Source organism: Dendrobates tinctorius, unplaced genomic scaffold, assembly GCF_039654945.1.
Source record: "Dendrobates tinctorius isolate UK_male_01 unplaced genomic scaffold, ASM3965494v1 ptg000044l, whole genome shotgun sequence".
In the NCBI taxonomy this organism is placed as follows: Eukaryota; Metazoa; Chordata; class Amphibia; order Anura; family Dendrobatidae; genus Dendrobates; species Dendrobates tinctorius.
Window position 1 is genome coordinate 4439120 of NW_027361712.1, and position 21844 is coordinate 4460963.

General features: G+C 38.8%; 1 protein-coding gene across 2 annotated transcripts in view; it reads right to left on the reverse strand.

Annotated features, from left to right (window-relative positions):
* CNTNAP4 (contactin associated protein family member 4) overlaps positions 1-21844 on the reverse strand; it is a 1095419-nt gene that overhangs the window by 294760 nt on the left and 778815 nt on the right. The window contains exons 23-24 of one of the 2 annotated variants that reach the window (XM_073575314.1): positions 18110-18181; positions 7084-10624 (exon numbers count right to left, since the gene is read on the reverse strand). The exons of the other annotated variant lie outside the window; for it this stretch is intronic. Of the exons in view, the coding sequence (XP_073431415.1) occupies positions 10425-10624; positions 18110-18181 (272 nt within the window). The 3' untranslated portion in view covers positions 7084-10424. Of the gene's footprint in view, positions 1-7083; positions 10625-18109; positions 18182-21844 lie in introns of those variants that run through there. 2 annotated transcript variants of the gene reach the window in all.

Below are 21844 nucleotides of genomic sequence, written 5' to 3' on the forward strand. Positions count from 1 at the left end.
TTTGGTGCATGGCAGGGCTTGTAAGGGAAGGTACACCGCTTGACTTTGTGATTTCAAAATAGTCTGGAAACAAAAGCGGATAACATTCCTCCTTTGGAGAGCACCTGATATGCCTAAACAGAAGAAATCCCTCACAAGAAACTCTATTTTGGAAACTAGACCTCTCAAGAAACTTAGCTAACTGTGTGATGAGCACCTTGAACCCCCAGGTGCTTCACAGTAATATATAACTCTGAGCTGTGAAAACAAAAAAATATTTATTTTATTGTTGTGAAATTTCTCCTGAGTATGTCAATACCCTATATGTGTGGAAAAACTACTGTTTGACTATTTGAGCACACAGCAGGTTTCAGAAATGAAGGAGTGATGTTTTGGAATTTAAACTTTGATGGAATTGTGTGCGGGTGTTTTGCTGGGTTTGGAAAGCCTCTGGTGTGCCTATACAGTGGAACCCCCCCACAATTAACCACATTTTGAAAACTAGACCACTCAAGGAATTTACCCAGACATAAGGTGAGCATCTTCAATCCCCAGGTGCTTCACAATGTTGATCTGTAAAAATGAAAAAAAAATCCCACAAAACTGATGTTTCAGTTAGAAATATTTTCCCTTTCACAAGCATAGCAGGAGAAAACAGACCCCAAAATGTATTGTGCAATCACTCCTGAGTACACCAATGCCCCATATGTAACAAAAACTACTTTTAAGGCACAGCACAAAGCTCATAAGGGAAGAAGCGCAATATTGGAGTTCAGATTTTGCTGAAATGGTTTGAGGGTGCCATGTCATATTGGCAGAGCCCCTGAGATGCCAGAAATGCAGACCATACCACTCCCAAATATAACCTTATTTTATAGACTACACTCCACAATGAATTAATCTAGGGATGCAGTGATCATATGGACACCACAGGTGTGTCACAGAATTTTATATGATTGGGCAGTGAAGAAAAAATAACTACATTTTTACAGCAAAAATTTTGTTTTAGCACCATATTTTACCATTCAGAAGGATAAATTGGTAAAAATGGCACCAAAATTTATCCCACAAATTTTAATGAATGTAAAAATACCCTTATGGCTGTACAGTACTGCTAAGTCATGCAGTGAAACTCGGGAGGGACAAAGCCCTATTTGCCTCCCGGAGCGCAGATTTTCTTTGAACAGTTTGCGGACTCCATATACAAAGCCCCTAAGTGTTACAGGAGTAGAATTCCCCCTCAAGTGATCTCATTTTGGAAATTATATGTCTTTGGGAATTTATCTACCTCTGTAGTGACAATTTTGACTCCATGGGTGTTTTCCAGAAACAAGCAGCAGTGGATTGCAAACTGCCATTCTATTGCCCAGTAAGTTGAAGTGCCCAGTAATTTGTAGTGACCAGTACGTTGTAGTGACCAGTATATTATGCCGAGCTTGAGCTTCTGGATACATACACTTGTAAATTAGGTGGCCTCTCATTACTACAAAAATGCCTAACATGTGGATGCTAAATGTAGTTTTAGCACACTGAGGCTCAGAATGGAGGGAATATTAGGACTTGAGAAATTCACTGGATTTCTTTTGAAGTGCAAGGAATCATAGTGGTTTTGCAGAGCCTTTGTACTACCTGAAACATGGAAGGCCACTATGTTTCTAATGGAAGATGACAGACCTGAGTGGGGACTTGCTATTTTTGTGAATTGAGCAGAAGCTTTTATTGGGAACACTTTACATAACATTTAGGATCACATTTATCCTGCACTGTACACTGAGCACTAACCAGGATAGGAATGAGGAGGCCATGCATCCCAGGATAGGGATGAGGGGGCCATGCATACCAGAATGGGGATGAGGGGGCCATGCATAAACGAATGGGGATGAGGGGGACATGCATACCAGGATGGGGATGAGAGGGCCATGGATACCAGTATAGGGATGAAGGCGCTGTTTATACCAGGATAGGAATGGGGACATGCCTAACAGGCTATGGATGAAGGGGCCATGCATACCAACATGGGGATGAGGGTACTGTGCATACCAGGAGGGGGATGAGGGGGTCGTTCATACCAGCATGGAGATTAGAGGGTCATGCATACCATGATATGAATGAGAGGGCCATGCATACCAGGATGGGGATGAGGAGGCTGTACATACCAGGATGTGGATGAGGGGGCCATGCATACCAGAATGGGGATAAGGGGGTCGTGCATATGAGGATGGGGATGAGGGGGCCGTGCATACCAGAATAGGGATGAGGGGGCCATGCACACCAGGATGGGGATGAGAGGGCCATGCATACCAGAATAGGGACGAGGGTGCAATGAATATCAGGGTAAGGATGAAGGGACCATGCATCCAGGATAGGCATGAGTGGGGCTATGTACAAATGGATAGGGTTTAGTGGATCATATATGCCAGGATAGGTGTTATTAAGTACAGAATTGACCACATTCTTGCTTCATTTTTTTTCTAATTTCCTCCTCTAAAACCTAGGTGCGTTTTAAGGTCTGGCGCATCTTATAGTCCAAAAAATATGGCACTTTGGGGTTTCCATCTAAGTCTTCTAGTGATGTGATTCAGATGAAACCCCCATGGGATCCATTTACTATAATGAGAAATCAGAGTTTCTCTGGACTCCATCTAGCCTCTGTTCAGCGGTTTCTTTCTTTTCAGAAGTGCACAAAACTGTGAGAGATAGCTATTTTATGCACGCCTAGAAAGACGGACAGCATCAGATCCCAGCAAGACAGTGTCCACAGTTCTTTCATCTGCCTCACTGAAAGGAATCTGCTTGGTGTTCCGTCTGAAACACATAATTAAGAGAATCACAAGGAAACCCTGATGTAAGCTCTAAGCGCAGAGAGCAATATATTATGAGCCGAGCCTTTGGCCGGAGTCACAATACAGCGAGATACGGCCGAGTCTCGCAGGTTAAAACCAAGCTCTGGCACCGGCACTCTGGAGCGGAGCATGCAGCTCCATGTATTGCTGTGCGGCTGCGCGCTCCGCTCCAGAGTGTCGGCGCCAGAGCTTGGTTTTAACCTGCGAGACTCGGCCGTATCTCGCTGTGTGTGATCCCGGCCTTACTGCTATCTTTCCTAGGCAGAATGAAAAAAGCAACAGCAGGTGAAGAATTGGTATAATTTTTTTTATGTCTTTCCTCATATGGTATAAATGATTAGAAACCTTTATTCTTCAGATCGGTGCAATTACAGAGATATCAGATTTTTTTTTATGTTTGGCTGCTGTCACACTAAAAAACACTTTTTATTGCAAAAACTCATTGTCATATTTTTAGATCTATAATTTTTCAACCTACATATTAATGTGTGTTAGGCATCAGGTTCCTGTCTCTGCACAGGAGGAATATCAAGCCTTGCCATCTGCAGTCACCCATTCCTCTCCTTCCACAGCGGAGCCTGCTCAGCAAAGGTGTTGTTCCCAGCGTCTTGCTCAGTCTACTACTGTTGGCTTGGTTACTGCTGCTAATCAGGGTTCAGCTATAGTAACCTGCAATAGCCAGCAGCAAGCAGCTCCTGAGACTAAGTCCTTCTTTTGGTCCACTGAGCATGCCCATAGGAAGTCCTCTCATTGGAGGTCTGAGGTCACATGCTCAGGTCCTGTTTCTGCTCCCATTGGACCACTAGGAAGGTCCCAGAAGGACGCTGCTATAAAAGAGTTGCATGGCCATGCGTTAGTATAGACTCTTATGCTCATTTGTGTGTATGATGATGGATGCATGTATCTGGTGACTGACTCATTAAAACTCCCCTCCCTTGGATACACATGTTGGTTAGGGATTCAGAGTTAGAGTCAGCACCAATGGGTAGCTATGCTCACACCACTGTGCTCCTAGTACTCTGCACACACTAGCATCCGATGGTGTCACCCACTGCAGGGCACTATCATACCATGGAAAGTGGCAGCTACCGCCTGTGCAGCACCTTGCACAACCTGTGCGCTTATCTGGCCCAACCCTGGGCGATTAGAGGCATCTGCCTGAGTGGCTCTGTGCACACCTGCACGCTTATCTGGGATTATTATCCCGTGCTGGCACAGCTGCAGCGGCCCCGAGTGCTAGTAGACTAGAATTACTCTAATCCTGTGTCCTTGGGACAGAGTCCTGTGTCCGTACTCCAGCACTCATCTGGCTGAGTCCTGTGAGCTTAACAGGCTTCACTTTGTGCGGCACCGCGGTTCTGTGAAGTAACAGAACTCACGTCTGTACACACCGGGTGATGCTAACCCGCGTGTGTTCATTTATTGTCTGCCGTATAACCTCTGCCATTACCGAGCAGCAGTTCTACACCTCTACACGGTGGACCCCAGGCTGCGAATGCACCTCATTGTCATATTTACTATTTGGTGCGTTCCGCCAACCTAACATTGTGAGGGTTTGTTTTTTGTGGGACAAGTTGACGTTTTTATTAGGTTCCATGTTCGGTCACATAACTTTTTTTATCACTTCGTATTCCAATTTTTGTGAGGCCAAATGAGCAAAAAAAAAACAGCAATTCAGGAAATTTTTTGGGAGGAGTTTATGCCGTTGCATGTGTGGTAAAATTGATAAGGTGTTAGAATTGGCAGAATGCACCAAATAAGAAATAATGATAAGGTCCATTCACAACCCGGGGTCCACCATGTGGAGATGGAGAAACCGCAGCTAGCACAATGGTGGAGCAAGGCGAGAAAATACTTTAAGCACACTAAGTTAAATGTCACTCAGTGTGCACAGAGCGCAAAGTACCAAGCTCCGTTACACCACAGAGCGGTACTATGAAGCAATGCACAAAGGACTATACCCTGTTAGACTGCACAGGCATAAAGAAAAATAAAATACTAATCTAATTGGTGTCCCTATCACTTAACCCCACCAACTAAGCTGATGGTTGAGCCTGATCTGACACACGGTTATGTTTTCTGCACACGCACCTGAGGACGCACGGTGCAGATGCTAAGTTCAAGTGGGAGTTCCCACCCTACACTGCCTGTCTAGACAAACACTCGCAGTGCTATTAGCCGCACACAGGGTGGTAAAGTAGCCACCAACTCACCAAACACACATGATACTAGCACACAGGTGTGCACTCCAGAGGACCTTTTATACATAGAGCTCAAGTCCAGACAGACAGGACCTTGCCTGTGGACCAATCAGAAGCTCCCACATAGCCAGAGCAGCTGATGTCCAAGCACCAATGAGAAAGCGTCACATCCTCGACGCGCTCAGTAAGATGAAAAAATCCCGGAGCCTAACATAAGGCAGCTATATTCTTCAGGTCAGTATGATTACAGTGATACCGCATTTATATGATTTATGTTTAGGCGCTTTCACACAGTAAAATCTATTTCATTGAAAAAAATGATAGTTTTTGCATCTCTTTACTCTGGGAGCTATAACTTTTGAATATGAAAACACTTGAAAAAGTTGGATAATGGCTTGTTTATTTTTATTTTTTTACATGAAAATAGAAAAGTATCAGTACAATTTTTTTTATTATTTTCAAATTATTTTATTATTATTATATAATAATCTTTAAATAGTTCTAACATATTCCACAGTGCTTTACAGTTTTCACACATTATCATCACTGTCCCTGATGGGGCTCACAATCTAAATTCCCTATCAGTATGTCTTTGGAATGTGGGAGAAAACCGGAGTACCCGGAGGAAACCCACGCAAGCACAGGGAGAACATACAAACTCCTTGCAGATGCTGTCCTTGGTGGTGTCCTTGATTTGAACCCAGGACCCCAGCGCTGTAAGTCTGCAGTGCTAACCACTGAGCCACCGTATATACAGTGAGGGAAAAAAATTTAGTTAGCCACTAATTGTGCAAGTTCTCCCACTTAAATAGATGAGCGAGGCCTGTAATTGACATCATAAGCTGACTACAACTATGAGAGTCAAAATTACAAAACAAATCCAGAAAATCACCTTGTCTGATTTGGCATGATTTGTTTTGCAAACTATTTTGGAAAATAAGTGCTTGGTCACCTAAAAACATGCAAGATTTCTGGCTCTCACTGACCTGTAGCTTCATCTTTAAGAGACTCCTCTGTCCTTCACTCATTACCTGTAGTAATGTCACCTGTTTGAGCTTGTTATCAGTATAATAGACACCTGTGCACAACCTCAAACAGTCACACTCCAAACTCCACTATAGTGAAGACCAAAGAGCTGTCGAAGGACACCAAAATTGTAGCACTGCACCATGCTGGGAAGACTGAATCTGCAATAGGCAAGCAGCTTGGTGTGATAAAATCAACTATGGGAGCAATAATAAGAAAATGGAAGACATACAAGACCGCTGATAACCTCCCTTGATCTGGGGCTCCGTGCAAGATCTCACCCCGTGGGGTCAAAATGATCACAAGAACATTGAGCAAAAATCCCAGAACTACATGGGGGACCTAGTGAATGACGTGCATAGAGTTGGGACCACCATAACAAAGGCTTCCATCAGTAACACACTATGCCGCAAGGAACTCAGATCCTGCAGTGCCAGACATGTCCCCCTGCTTAAGCCAGTACATGTCCGGACCCATCTGAAGCTTGCTAGATAGCATTTGAATTACCCAGAAGAGTATTGGGAGAATGTCCTATGGTCTGATGAAACCAAAGTACAATGGTTTGGTAGAAGAAAACTAGTTGTGTTTGGAGGAGACAGAATGCTGAGTTGCATCCAAAGAACACCATACCTACTGTGAAGCATGGGGGTGGCAACATTATGATTTGGGGCTGTTTCTCTGCAAAGGGACCAGGATGACTGATCCATGAACATGAAAGAATTAATGGGGCCATGTATCGTGAGATTGTGAGCGCAAACCTCCTTCCATCAGCAAGGGCATTGAAGATGAAATGTTTATGAGATTTCAGCATGATAATGATCCCAAGCACACCACCAGGGCAATGAAGGAGTGGCTTCATATGAAGTATATAAAGGTCCTGGCATGGCCTAGCCAGCCTCCAGATCGCAACCCCATAGAAAATCTTTGGAGTGACTTGAATATCCATGTTGCCCAGCGACAGGCCCATTTTAGTGCTCGCTCATCTTTAATAAAATTATATGAATAATTAGGACACATAAATAAAAACATTCACATTATTTAGTTAAAAATAAGAATTTATTTTTTTAAAGAAAACAACCTAATATGGTCACGTCTCTGGCTCATAGCTGAGTTTGTCTGTCTTGGTAGAATGACTCAAAAAAATAACTAAATAATATTAAGATATGCATTGTTTGTTACTTTAAGTAATGGTAAATCACTTGTTGTCTTGATATAATATACTATGCAAAGAATAAAAATGGATTCCAATTAAATGGTTTGCCACTCTTCTGTATTTTTCAATTGCAGGTGATTTACAATAATTTAATGATTTGTACAAGCATTGAACATTTGCTAATACATTCTGATACATTTCTTATTTTCTGTACATTCAAGACACACATAGAAATCACGAGGGGTAGCTATTTATTTCATTGTCCTTGCATACAGAAGAAAAGGCTGCACTGGATTTAAGGCAACACAAAACATTTTAGTGATTCACTATAAAAGCGCTAAAGAAACATATTCAAGGCAGTTGAAAGGATTATGCTAAATTTACTTTATATTCAAACCAATTTAATAAAAAAATGCAAATTTAGACACTGATAATTTTTAATTGAAACTAAATATTAAATTATTTATAGACATGTTTAATCATTGTTTATAATAAGGTGAAATAAATTAGAAATTAGAAACCCTGGTTTCCAACTAAGAAAAAACACCATATTGTTCTAACAAACTGTACAGTCTTTTAAATAAAATTTTTTGTCCATAAAATAGGACAAAGGTATGTTTGATTGTAATGAATATTGTCTACTTATCTGATATAGCAATTTATGATTCCTTATAAATGATTCCACAAAAGTTCCATATATGAAACCGTTGAAGAATGCATTCAAAAGGTCAAAGTGTACTTAATATCTCAATGAATATTATAACAGTGAGTTGAGTGAGATCCTCAAGAGAGCTTGTGGATGATCCGATGGGCCGGCCTCAAACAAAGTAGTATGCCCCAAATGTTCAGCATTAGAACAGGGAGTTGACATTTTGGAGTTGGCTTTTGATACAATCATATGTCACTATGATACAATGGGTTCATTCACAAATAATCAGTTCCTGGGGTGAGAAATAATAATAGCAATATTTACAGTGCCACTAAAATTGTCTTGTTCTTTCTAAGAAGAGGAAAAATCTCTCTGGTGGACCCAAGCAACTCCAGTTTGGCACTGCATGTAAGATACACTAATAAGTCACTTTGCAACAAAGCTTTTCACCCCAGAGCATTATCATATTATTTCATAGACAAAATGCAGCTTTTTAACAATCTAAATATAAAGCTGGACCTTGTGTGAGGAAACCAATAAAGAAGACCTTTGCAAAACTTCAAAACGCAAAACAAATCCCTGTTCTTCAAAATGCAAATGTCCTGGATATTGAATTTGTTAGAATTCTCATTTAGAAAATATTGGCTTTACTAAGGCAACATGCGATTATGAAAAAAGATTTATGCCTGCCACATTGGTCTTTCATTTACAAATATGAGGCCTGAGTTTCTCTTCTATTTTGTTTTTCTCAAAGAGTTTCTTTTTATTTGGACCATTTTTATGTAAGAAAAGTCCCTCGAAAACACTTTGGGACCCCTCATCATCCTCTCTAATTTAAGGGAGAAAAGCAAGTATTTTCTTAAGCACCAGCACAGGATCACATGTATTAAACTTCACCCAGTGACTCTTGAAGCCAATTAATTTTCTATGTAATGTAAGAGAGGACAGATCCTCCACAGAAAGAGACACTCTCTACTTTAGCTTAAAAACAAGGATTCTGAACAGAAGAGCAGCCAAGGTGTCAAGGTGCAATTGTGACATTGGGCATTCTCTATATCAAGAGAAAGGAAGTTTTAATCTTAATCACAAATGTAGATTAAATTTAAGATTAGTGAGATTATGGACTGTCTACCACAACATGTTGATTCAACAAAAAAAAGCTCAAAAAGGGATGGCTTGCCTTTATTGAAAGATATAATATTACAGGTGGTATTATAGGTTATGGATCCAGGGAACTAGTCTGATTGCCACATGTGGAGTTGGGAAGGAATTTTTCCCCTAATACAGGGCAATTGTCATATGCCTCATGGGTTTTTGCCTTCCTCTGGATCATCATGTTAGGCTACAGATTGAACTCAATAAACTTATGTCTACCATCATCCTTAAAAATATGAAATTATGAAGCAGAGAAAGTGTTTTCATCAACTCATGACACCATGGGTTGGATAACCCTATATAGATAAAAAATTCTACATAAATATAAACACTTTGAGTAATATTAGAATGTTAAATTACAATTTTCCAATTGGTAAATTCATGATTTGTGCCCAAGCCATGTATTTTTCCAATATTTGATGTACAACTTAGCCCTTCCAATGGCTACACCAATATATTTTAGAAATGATTAATTACACTGTAAAAGATACTCAAACTGTAAAAGACATGAATTTCACATGTGAGATTCAACCTAGTTGTTGGTATTGTGCAGCTGGGGAAGCATTTTTAACAAAACTGATTACTCCCGACTCCTCTGTGCTTATTGTATTTGTTAAACTATGTTCAGAAGGCAAACAATAGACAAATTAGCCAGCGTATTTCTTTTTGGTATGGAACTTGACCAACGGTGGTAAGTCCATGAACATTTTGGTAGCATATGAGACAAATATTTTACAGTTTGTAATATCGGTTGAAACCACATTTAAGATTAAATTGCATCTATTTTATGAAAACACTACATATTTTTATTTTTTTCTAAACATTGGGAAAAATGATCTTTCGAAAAGAATACCTTACTGTGTACCTAAAGATTTGTATTACCTTGTACCCACTTTAATGCTTATTTACAGATAAAGTTATTTTATTCAATTAAATGTAATGAGACTTTACTATCTCTTTTAGGGGTCATTTGTGGTGCTATACCTGAAGTAGACGATCACAATAGAAAACACTATATAACCCTCCTTAGATCGCGAAGTTACAGTTCAGATTTAACCAATGACAAAATGTTTCAATCAAACAGACATAATTAAAAACTTCAATTGGAAAACAGTCTGGAATTAATAATTCAATATGGAGTTTGGTAAGTCTGAAAAGTCACATCCGAACAATCTGAAACTACTAACAATAAGAGTGTACAATACAGTGATTGCCATCTTTGAAATGATATCAGCACAAGAAGCTTGTCATTTTGAGAGGCATGTGTCTCGGTAATCATTGTGGTTGATCATATGCAGTTTAACACTGTTCACTTGCAGTGCATGTTTAATGCTTTTTTTTGTTGTTCATCTAGTGAGTGCCCCTTGCTTAGCAAGAACGTCTGTTTATCCCATTGTTTGGGCCACAATGAAAACATATTAAAAAAAGTATTCTTTTTGACTTTCGTTGATTGTGTTTTGCATACTGATGTCGGCTCTCAGTGCGGCTTCTGCGTCTACATTGTTCTCATGTTCCGATTCTTTGGCTTCGTTTTTTTTATACGCGTTCTTCTGGAGATAAATTCTTATTGCAATGCCAGCAATGCATAACAGGATGAACACTGCAACAGATATTACACCTATGGAAATGGTAATAGAGGTAAATGAAAAAGAAAATTTAATATTTCAACTGTGATATTGTAGTTATAAGTTCTAATAAATACATAGTTCTCAATTTACATGCATTAGTTTCTTACATATGCTTTATAGAAAGCAGATTTTAATTTAATCAATACTGATTTGGAGCAATCATAGACAGATTGTAATAGCAAAGCATTGAAAACCTGCTGTTTTTTAACTATAGTGAATTAGCAATAAATGAAATATGGCAAATTACGAGTGTAAATTCTTGGAAACATTTTTTTTCCTTAATCCTGTGTCAATAGGCTTGACAGGCACAGCTCACGCTTTTTTTGTTTCCCCCTCCTCTCCAAGGCGACAGGGGATCCCACCTCTCATAGTACCTTTCTATCTCTAGGTGCTGCTTGAAATCCTTCCAGAGCAGATGTGACTTCCGTGGCCTCTCAGGCCCCTTGAAAATGAAGGTTCACACTTTTGAAGATTCGTACTTTCTGGTTTTTTTATCACTATTGTTTATTTTGCATGTTTTATGAATGAATAATGCAAAGTTTCTTTTGTAGACATAGAATCATAGAATCGTAAAGTTGGAAGGGACCTCCTGGGCCAATCGGTCCAACCCCCTGCTCAAAGCAGGATTCGCTAAATCATCCCAGTCAGATGTCTGTCCAGCTTCTGTTTGAAGACTTCCATTGAAGGAGAACTCACCACTTCTTGTGGCAGCCTGTTCCACTCTTTGAGTTTTCTTACAAATGAGGGTTTTTTCTTAGAATTGACCTCTCAGACACATTGCTCAAAAACACGTAATAATAAGTTCTGATCTGATATCATAATATAATCTTCAAAGCTTGAATTTCTTTCTGCCAATGTGTTTCTTCTGCTGAACTCTTAATGTCTGAAACTGAGTGGATATGACTCCAGTAATATCTAAGTGCCTTACAATTAAGTTTTTTCCTAATTTTAATGCTCTGAAATAGTAATGGCTTGAAAACTTGGGGCTATTTGGCAGTAATTGCAAAATTTGGGTACTTTTTGTTTTATCAGGTTTATGGTTACTAAATGTTTGTTTTTTTTCATCTGATTTTGTGTAATCTCTTTTGAGACATCCCTAGAAAAGATCATTTATTAATTTAATTGCCCAGAAATTAAGATAATTGGATATTATAGGCAGTTTTCTAACCTGTGCCTGTCCCAGGGTTAAAGGAAATGTGCCTGTTAGTAATTTACTCCCTGTTCACATCTCACTAATAAAGAACATATAGCATAGCTCTAAACATAGATTCTAAACAATGTAAGAAAGGATGACACTCCTAAGATTATTGGGTGCTTGGATAGGGTCCAACTCCATATAAATTGGAAAAAGAATCAACTCCCAAGTTGAAATATAGCAAATTCTTTAATTATATTTTCCACTGAGTGAATTCCACGCTAATTTGACATTTCAGTCAACATGACCTTTTTCAAACCAATACCTTTAGAGTGTGACGACTTGTATTGCGCATTATGTACCACGATACCGTGGTCATACTCTAAAGGTGTATATTTGAAAAAGGTCATTTTAACTGAAGCATCATGTTTATGTACACCACAGTGGAACATATGCAGAGAAAATTTGATACATTTCAACTGAAAAGTGCTGGATTATTTTTCCTATAGATTTCAAACAGTTGGAGGAGCACTGAGCACTAAGTCACTTTACACTGAAAGAAACAGTATTAAGAGACATGGGAGGAACCTATGATAGCTGGGAGAACACTGACTTGGTAATAGGATACTATATTTCTAAAGAAGAGAGAAAATTAAGATGGGATTCTGTGTCATCTCTTCCAAACCATGGTGGTATTTCTGTGCTCCTTTTAAGACAATGTTGCAAGTGATTGGCCTTCACCACATCTTACCTATCATGTCCATTGAAGCTTCTGTGACTATATTTACAATATCATATCACTGTGGTGTAAAAGTGGCTCTGATTGATGGGACATTTCACATTTATCAAAGCTATCTGTTTAATGCCTATATTATTGATGAGCGACCATATATGGGTGGAATATTACAAAAATTTACATTTGCCAAAATGAAGATTTTTTTGTAATTCACTTCCATGCGGATTCATCAAAATGATGGCTTGATGGATTTTGAATGTGCAAGGCCACAGAACATGTTAAGACGTCATGAGCTCATGAAACGTGCCAGATCTCATCAGAGCCGGAAGTGTAGCTTGAAGAGCCCCATGAATTTAACATTCATTGGCAGTGCTAAAAAGATGTGTCAAGGACAGGAAGGGGACAGTGAAAAGTGGATGACAGGGGATAGGTGAGCTGCAAGGCAAGTATAATTTTTTTTTTATTTTACACATTTTATGGAGAAGGACATTATGGTCAGAAGAATAAAATGATTACAGTGAAGAGGAAGACCAGCAACACAATGGCTTGATACAATCAAGGTAACATCAGAAAAGACTGATGGACCCATCTAGGCTTACACAAGATCGATCTTCCTACAGAGCGTTCATCCATCAAGTCATTTTGACTCGAAATCAAACTGAAGAACATTAATAATAAAAATATTTTTATTATGCTTCAGGGACTTGAGAGGCCCCAGAGCATAATAATGGCATACAGTCTGCTGATAATAACTTTCTGCAAATTTTATTTCATGGAAAAACTGCTTAATTTGGCTAATTTGAAATTTAACAGACTCGCTCATTTCCAATATAGATCCTGGGATGTATGATAAATGGAAGCCATGAACACTATGTGAACAGAGCACAAGGTGTCCTTTGCAAGTCTACTACAAGTGAATGCTATAAGCAGTGATGCAATATAGTAGCATATTCCTAATAGTTCTATATTATTGAGCTCCAGTAAATACCATATTGCTCTCTAAGAACAAAGCCTTCATGCAAGACAAGTGGAGGTACCCTGTACACCCATAGAATTGTATCACTAATGTATTGTGCATTAGTAAAATTGCTATGTGCATGAGACCTCATTATCAAAGCTGACAGTGCAGGAATTTACAAGCTAGAAATTTGATGCCTATATACTAAAACAATGCTTAATGTTCTTCCTTCTCAAAAAGACTAAAAATCAATTATATCAGTGTCCGTATCTAAACATCTAAAATCTATCTATGTGTGGGTATACTAATGTGTGTGAACCTTAGGACAAATTGTGATATGGATCCACATAACTTCCTTATGTTAATTCTCAAGAAAATCAGACAGGAAATATCATTAGGACAAAAAGTCATGTGTTTGAGCCATGATGCATAAAAAAGATAAGCTTGTTTCTACTTTCAGCAAAGTGTTATTTTTATTTTCCTTTTTCTTTTGCACAGGGCTATAGAATACATACATTTTCTTAAAATAAATGCAATTAAAGTGAAAATCCGTTCATATTGACTTCAGAAAAAAGTCAAATCATATGGATTTTTGGCCATTAGGCTATCAAAAGGGTATTCCAAAAGGCATGCCTATTGATCTCATAGTAATAGTCTGGAGGCTGAGTGCATCATAGATGTGTAAAATTAGTGGTTCCTGGAATTTGTTTTAAGAGATAATTACACATGCAAAACCATAATTGACAAATCTCTAGGTGACAAGACTAATAAGTTTGGATAGTTTGATAACTAAAGGATGAGATGTTGGTTTTGTCTGTACATAGTGAATGAAGTATATGGTGCCAATTACTGCCCACAGATGGTTTGGGGGCCCACAGGGGTATTTATCTGTTCTCTCATGTGCCAGTCCAAGCCTGTCTGAAATGATGTATTTTTTTTAATAATTCTCACAATTTCAGAAGTCAACACAAAAAATATGGTCCACTACAATACGGGTAAAAACTTGAACATCAGCATTGTAACAACTAAACAGTAGTTAAAGAGTTTCCTTATGAAGTGAAAAAAAATGATAACAAATGCATTAACAAATACCTCTAATTAGCAAAACATATTCATTTTGGCTAATAAAGCATAGGATATTAAAATGTGTGCTATCTTGTTGCACTATTTGAAAGATGTCAATATTAATAGGTCAGATGTCAGTCAGTATGTCCATTTAGAAACTCTGCCTCCTTCATGTTCAAGAAGATATGCTTCAAGAAAATATTCTAATGTGATATTCCAGATACCAATGGTAATGAGGTAAGAAAAGGCTACTTAGACTGTAATCTGTACTGTATTTCTAAATGTTGTGAACATGCTGTGACCTGCAATTACCTTGACATTACTTGATATAGGTTATTGCCAGGTCACTTTCAATCAATTAAACAGCTTTTACAAAAGCAGATTAATTGCTATGCTTCTTTTTAAAAAAAAAAAATCTACATTATTCTTAATTTAATAGTGTTAAGACAAGTCCCTCACCACTTTCACCAAGGTAAAGTTAGTCCATTTAACCAATTTCCGACATTGGGTGTAATAATAGGCCGATGTCAGACTCTCTCCCTTTGATGTGGGCTCTGGCGCTGAGCCCACATCTCTTCTAGATGTTTTGAATAGCTGACACGCTCCTCTAACAGATGCGGGTGGAATCGCGATCCACTGGCATCTGTTAGTACACCGGAAATCTCGTCCATCGGTCACGTGATCGCGGGTCACCAATGGATTAGCATGACAACCAGAGGTCTCCAGCAGACCTATATAGTTGTCACTGCCGGATTGCTATGATTGCCGTCCGGTGGTATGGCAGCTTCTCGTCTCCCATGTAGACTATTGAAGCATGCTAAAAGTAAAAATAAAATGATTTTAAAGATATAAAAAAATAAAAAATATATACAAGTTCAAATCACCCCCCTTTTCCCCCATTCAAAATAAAACACAAAAAAACCCATACACATATTGGGTATTGCTGCTTTCAGAATCGCCTGTTCTATCAATGTATAAAAAGAATTAACCTGATAGCTAAACGATGTAATGAGAAAAAAGTCAAAAACCAGAGTTACGTTTTTTTGGTTGCCACAACATTGCATTAAAATGCAATAACGAGTGATCACAAGATTGTATCTGTACAAAAATGGTATAAATAAAAACGTCAGCTTGGTGCTCAAAAAATAAGCCCTCACTCAAAATGAGATCACGAAAAATTGAGACGCTTTAGGTATCGGAAAATGGCGCAATTTTTTTTTAAACAAACTTAGGAATTTTTTTTCACCACTTAGATAATAAAGAATCTAGACATGTTTGGTGTCTACAAACTCATAATGACCTGGAAAATCATAATGGCAGGTCAAGTTTAGCATTTAGTGAACACAGTAAAAAAACAAAACAAAAACAATTGTGGAATTGCACGTTTTTTGCAATTTCACCACGCTTGAAATTTTTCCCATTTTCCAATACATGATATGTTTAAACCAATGGTGTTGTTCAAAAGTACAACTGATCCTGCAAAAAAATAAGCCCTCATATGGCCATATTGACCAAAAAAATAAAAAAGCTATGACTCTGGGAAGAAGGGGAGCAAAAAGCGAAAGCACAAAAATTAAAATACATCTGGTCATGAAGGAGTTAAACAAGGTATACAGTGCACAACTATCCCCATAATCTGCAGAGAGTCTGCATCAGAGACAAGTTGTGTACATCTGATGGTCCCTGATGCAGCTTCTCAGCAGAAGATGGTGAAAGTGGTGCACTATATACCTTTTTCAAATTGACAAACATCACCTTGATGAAAATGGAGAGGGACTTTTCTTAACAAATGTTAATATAGAAGAATAATTTGTATTTTTTTTCTCAAGAAGAATTGCAACAAAACTGATTCTGTAATGGATGCAGAATATGGGCATAATCAGAAGGATGTATAAATCGGACTCCAATACACGGACTGGCTTTCTGGACCTAAATGTGACAGCTGCATAGAAATACAGTTGTGTGAAAAAGTGTTTGCCCCTTCCTGATTTCCTATTCTTTTGCATGTTTGTCACACTTAAATGTTTCAGAGCAACAAACATTTTTTAAATATTAGCCAAAGATAACACAAGTAAACACAAAATGCAGTTTTTAAATTAATGTCTTTATTATTAAGGGAAAATGAAATACAAATATACAGGGCCCTGTGTGAAAAAGTGAATGCCCCCCTTAAAACATAAATTAACTGTGGTTTATCACATGTTTGGGACTGAGCTCAAATTCACTAGCCACACGAAGGCCTGACTACTGTCACACCTGTTCCCAATCAAGAAATCACTTAAATAGGACCTGCCTGACAAAGTGAAGTAGACCAAACATTCCTCAAAAGCTAGACATCATGCAGCGATCCAAATAAATTCTGAAACAAATGAGAAACAAAGTAATTGCAATCTATCAGTCTGGAAAAATGTATAAAGCTATTTTTCAAGCTTTGGGACTCCAGCAAACCACAGTCAGAGTCATTATCCACAAATGGTGAAAACATGGAACAGTGGTGAACCGTCTCAGGAGTGGCTGGCCAACTAAAATTACCCCAAGAGCACAGTGATGACTCATCCAAGAGGTCATAAAAGATCGCACAATAACATCCAAAAAGCTGCAAGCCTCATTTGACTCAGTTAAGGTCAGTGTTTATGATAAGAAAGAGACTGGGGAAAAATGGCATGCATGACAGAGCTCCAAGACAAAAACCATTACTGAGCAATAAGAACATAAAGGCTCATCTCACTTTTGCCAGTGCTATAAAAGACACATTGTCAGGTATTGCAAATACTTGATTGCAGTTGTTACTGCTAAGAGTGTCCCAACCAGTTATTAGGTTTAGGGGCAATTACTCTTTCACACAGGACCCTTTATGTTTGGATTTCTTTTTCCCTTAATAATATAGACCTTCATTTAAAAACTCCATGTTGCGTTTACTTGTGCTACCTTTGTCTAATATTTATATTTGCTCGCTGATCTGAAACATTTAAGTGTGACAAACATGCAAAAGAATATCAAATCAGGAAGGGGCAAACACTTTTTCACACAAATATATATGAAGCGATCACACTCGTGTTGGAAGAGGCGCCGGCCAGTACATGCAATGGGGTGTGATCTTGGTACAGTTTAAACTGTCATCTAACTGTGCCCTATGAGAAAGCTGAGAAAGCTATACAGTGATGCTTGATTAATGCAGTGGTGTATTATGTGAATGAAGGGTCATCGTCGTTGCGGAACTTAAGTCATTAACTCTCAGTCACAGCAGAAGTTTCGAATTCCCACATGCTCACAGGTACCTTTCCTATTGATGACCTAAGTTAGGTTTACGTACGTGTATTAAGAATGCTGCCATTTAATGTACTATTGTGATCAGCTCCTTAGACAAAATAAATCTGATTTACTAAGTAAAGTTATTTTGAAATATATTTAGAATATTTCTTGTAGTTGTCTATTTTTTTCAATTTCTGGAGAACTCTTTTAAGGATTTTCTCTCTGTATATAACTGTATATATTGACACTTGAATCCAATGACATTTTTCACTTTTTTTTTATAAACTAATGGTTTGAAGCATCAAATATTTTAGATATTTATATTTTACCTCCAATAAGCGCAAAACCACTTTTCAATGCATTATTTAATTGTTCTCCGTTATCCAGTGTTCCAGAATGATCTGCAATAGGTAATAATAATAATAATAAATTTTATTTCTATAGCGCCGACATATTCCGCAGCACTTTACATTCAGAGGGGACTTGTACAGACAATAGACATTACAGCATAACAATAATCACATAGATCATAACAGATACCAAGAGAATGAGGGCCCTGCTTGCAAGCTTACAATCTATGAGGAAAAAAGGGAACACGAAAGGTGGGTGGTAACAGTTGCCCTGATTGTATGGACCAGCAATAATGTTAAGTGTGTAACAGTACAGATGCAGAGGGCTAATGGATGCATAAAGCATGTGGGAACATAATGCGGGGAACCTGGTTATGGTAAAAACTTTTGGCTGTGCCACATAGGGATAGATTAGGTTAATGTGTTGAGGCGGTAGGCCAGTCTGAATAAATGCGTTTTCAGGGCACACTTAAAATTGTTGGGATTGGGGACTAATCATATTGACCTGGGAAGTGCATTCCAAAGAATTGGTGCGGCACGTGTATAGTCTTGGAGACGGGAGTGGGAGGTTCTGATTATTGAGGATGCTAACCTCAGGTCATCAGCAGATAGGATGGTATACTGAAACAAGGGAGGAGATGTAGGGTGGTGCTGAGCCATGAAGAGATTTGTGGGTGAGGGTAATAAGTTTGTAGTGGATTCTGGAGTGGATGGGTAGCCAGGGTAATGACTGGCACAAGGTAGAGGCATCGGTGTAACGATTGGCGAGGAATATGATCCTGGCAGCAGCATTCAAGACTGATTGGAGGGGGAGAGTTTGGTAAGAGGGAGACCGATTAGAAGGGAGTTACAATAGTTGAGACGAGAATGAATAAGAGAGTCTGAGTTTTTGCGGAGTCAAAAGTAAGAAAAGGTCGAATTCTAGAAAGGTTTTTGAGGTGCAGATAACAAGAGCGAGCCAGTGATCGTATGTCGGGGACAAAGGAAATCTCGGAGTCAAGTATGACCCCAAGACAGTGGGCATGTTGCTGGGGAGTAATAGTGGAACCACACACGGAAATGGCAATGTCGGGTATAAGTACATTAGTAGCGGGAGGAAATACAAGGAGTAAAGTCTTTGACAGGTTTAGTTTCAGATATAATGAGGACATGATGTTAGACACAGCGTTTAGACAATTGCCGGTGTTTTCTAGAAAGGCTGGCGTGATGTCAGGAGAAGAAGCGTATAATTGGGTGTCGTCAGCATAGAGATGGTACTGGAAACCAAATCTAATGATTGTTTGACCAATAGGGGCAGTATACAAAGAGAAGAGGAGGAGGCCTAGGACTGATCCTTGAGGAACTCCAACAGTAAGGGGAAGATGAGAGGAGGAGCCAGTAAAAGATACAATAAAGGAGTGGTCAGAGAGATAGGAAGAGAACCAGGAGAGAACGGTGTCCTTGAGGCCAATGGAATGGAACATAGTGAGGAGGAGCTGATGATCCACAGTGTCGAATGCTGCAGAGAGATCCAAGAGAATTAGCATGGAGTAATGACCATTTGATTTAGCTGTTAGTAGATGATTAGAGACTTTAGTGAGGGCAGTTTCAGTAGAGTGTAAAGAGCGGAAACCGGATTGGAGAGGGTTGAGAAGAGAGTTATCAAAGAGATAGCAGATAAGACGGGAGTGGACCAGGCGTTCCAGGAGTTTAGAGATGAAGGGAAGATTAGAGACATGTCTATAGTTAGTGGCACAGTTTTGGTCGAGGGATGGTTTTTTAAGTAGTGGATGTATGACAGCATTCTTAAATGAGGAGGGAAAGATACCAGAAGAGAGAGAGGTTAAATATTTTAGTTAGGTGAGGGGTGACAGCAGGGAAAAGGGGCTGGAGTAGATGTGACGGAAATGAGTCACTGGTGCAAGTGGTTGGGCGAGAAGATGCAAGGAGCCTGCTTACTTCTTCTTCTGTGACTGGTTCAAAATCAGAGAGTGAGCTAGATGCAATGGGGGAGGGAGGACAGTGCATGGTATGAGGTGATTGGGAGATAATTTCCTGTTGGATCTGGTCAATTTTTTCTTTGAAGTAATTGGCCAGATCGTCAGCTCGAAGCTCCACGGTTGGGGCCTGTACTCTTGGGTTGAGTAGGGAATGAAAAGTGTCAAAGAGACGTTTAGGGTTATTGGACAGTGAAGTGATGAGGGTGTTGAAATAGGTTTGTTTTGAGAGGTGAAGGGCAGTGTTGTATGTTTGAAGCATAAACTTATAATGGATGAAATCTTCGGGTAGGTTGGATTTTCTCCACAGACGTTTAGCGCACCTGGAGCACCGCTGCAGGAAACGTGTTTGCAGGGTGTGCCAGGGTTGTCGCCATCTGTGTTGTGGTGTTCTATGTATAGGAGGAGCAAATTCTTCCAGGGCACTTTGAAGTGTTTCATTGTAATGCTTCAATGCTTTAATAGGTACAAAGGATAAACAGATAAATAGATTTATGTTGTCATATAATCCTTATTAAATTATAATTTAAATAAAACTTGTGCTTTGCTCGTACCAGGATAAAACATTAAGAGAAATAAAAATACTGGCACAAGCCCAGGCATACTGTAGGGGAAGTGTGAGAACAATTAGATGAGTTCTAAAATAAGGCATTCAGCATTCAAATAACATGATCAAATGACAAAGTCACACTTTTAATTTAAAACCTGCTAAAATGTCACCATTGAGTGTTGTTGTAATAATCAAAGAAGTGACAGAGACTTATCTGCAATCGTAAATATAAATAACATGTAAGAAAAAGAGAGTACCTCTCAACAAAGTGAAGCAAATGAGAAGGTGCAGATCAAGTAAACACAAAGGTGCAGCACTATGCAGGCACTAAAATATGTAAATTCATAGTATTTTTATTTTTTAATATTCAGGCACTAAGGTATATGAAATCATAATATTTTTATTTTTTAAGTTGCAATATTGCTTATATTCTAACTAAATATTTGAGGTTCGTTGCACACATGTACTCAACAGGGCTAAGCTTTCTCTTTGATCTAAGACAATAAAATGCACTCTATATAGCCAAGAAACAACTGTGTTCTATACTAGTTAAAAACAGCTGGTGAAGGATGGAAGCAGTGCATGACCAAGATTGAATAAGTTATCACGCTCACATGTACAAAGCAAAAAAAGACAAGAAAATCTGACATTTTTTATACTTCAGTGAACTCCAGTCCTCAAGACCCACCAACAGATCATGTTCTCAGGATTTCCTTAGTGTTGCCCAGGTTATGGAATTATCACCTGTACAATACTAAGGAAATCCTGAAAACATGATCTGTTGGTGTTTCTTGAGGACAGGAGTTGTAGAACAATGCCTTAGTGCATACAAGGTGCTTCAAAAAAATTGGTGTTTGCATGAATATGGTAAACTCACAGAAAACACAGATTTTATATTTGCATCAAATAGTTTTAAATAGACACTGTCATTAGATTCATGCTGTGCAAACCATAGGCAAAGTGAATCAATGCCTGGCTACACAAATGCAGTCAGTTATGTTTTTCTGTAAAATGCTCTGATGTTTCAGAGAAAACATAGTTTTCAAGGACCACAGGCAGAGATAAGACTAGTCCAGTGCAGTCCCAAGTCATCTTCTCAGTGCTTCAGGTGTTGATGTATACAGACGAGAGAGACCTGTCATTCAACTAGAGCGGTGCGATAAGAAGACATCTGAGGGTGGCTCCAGG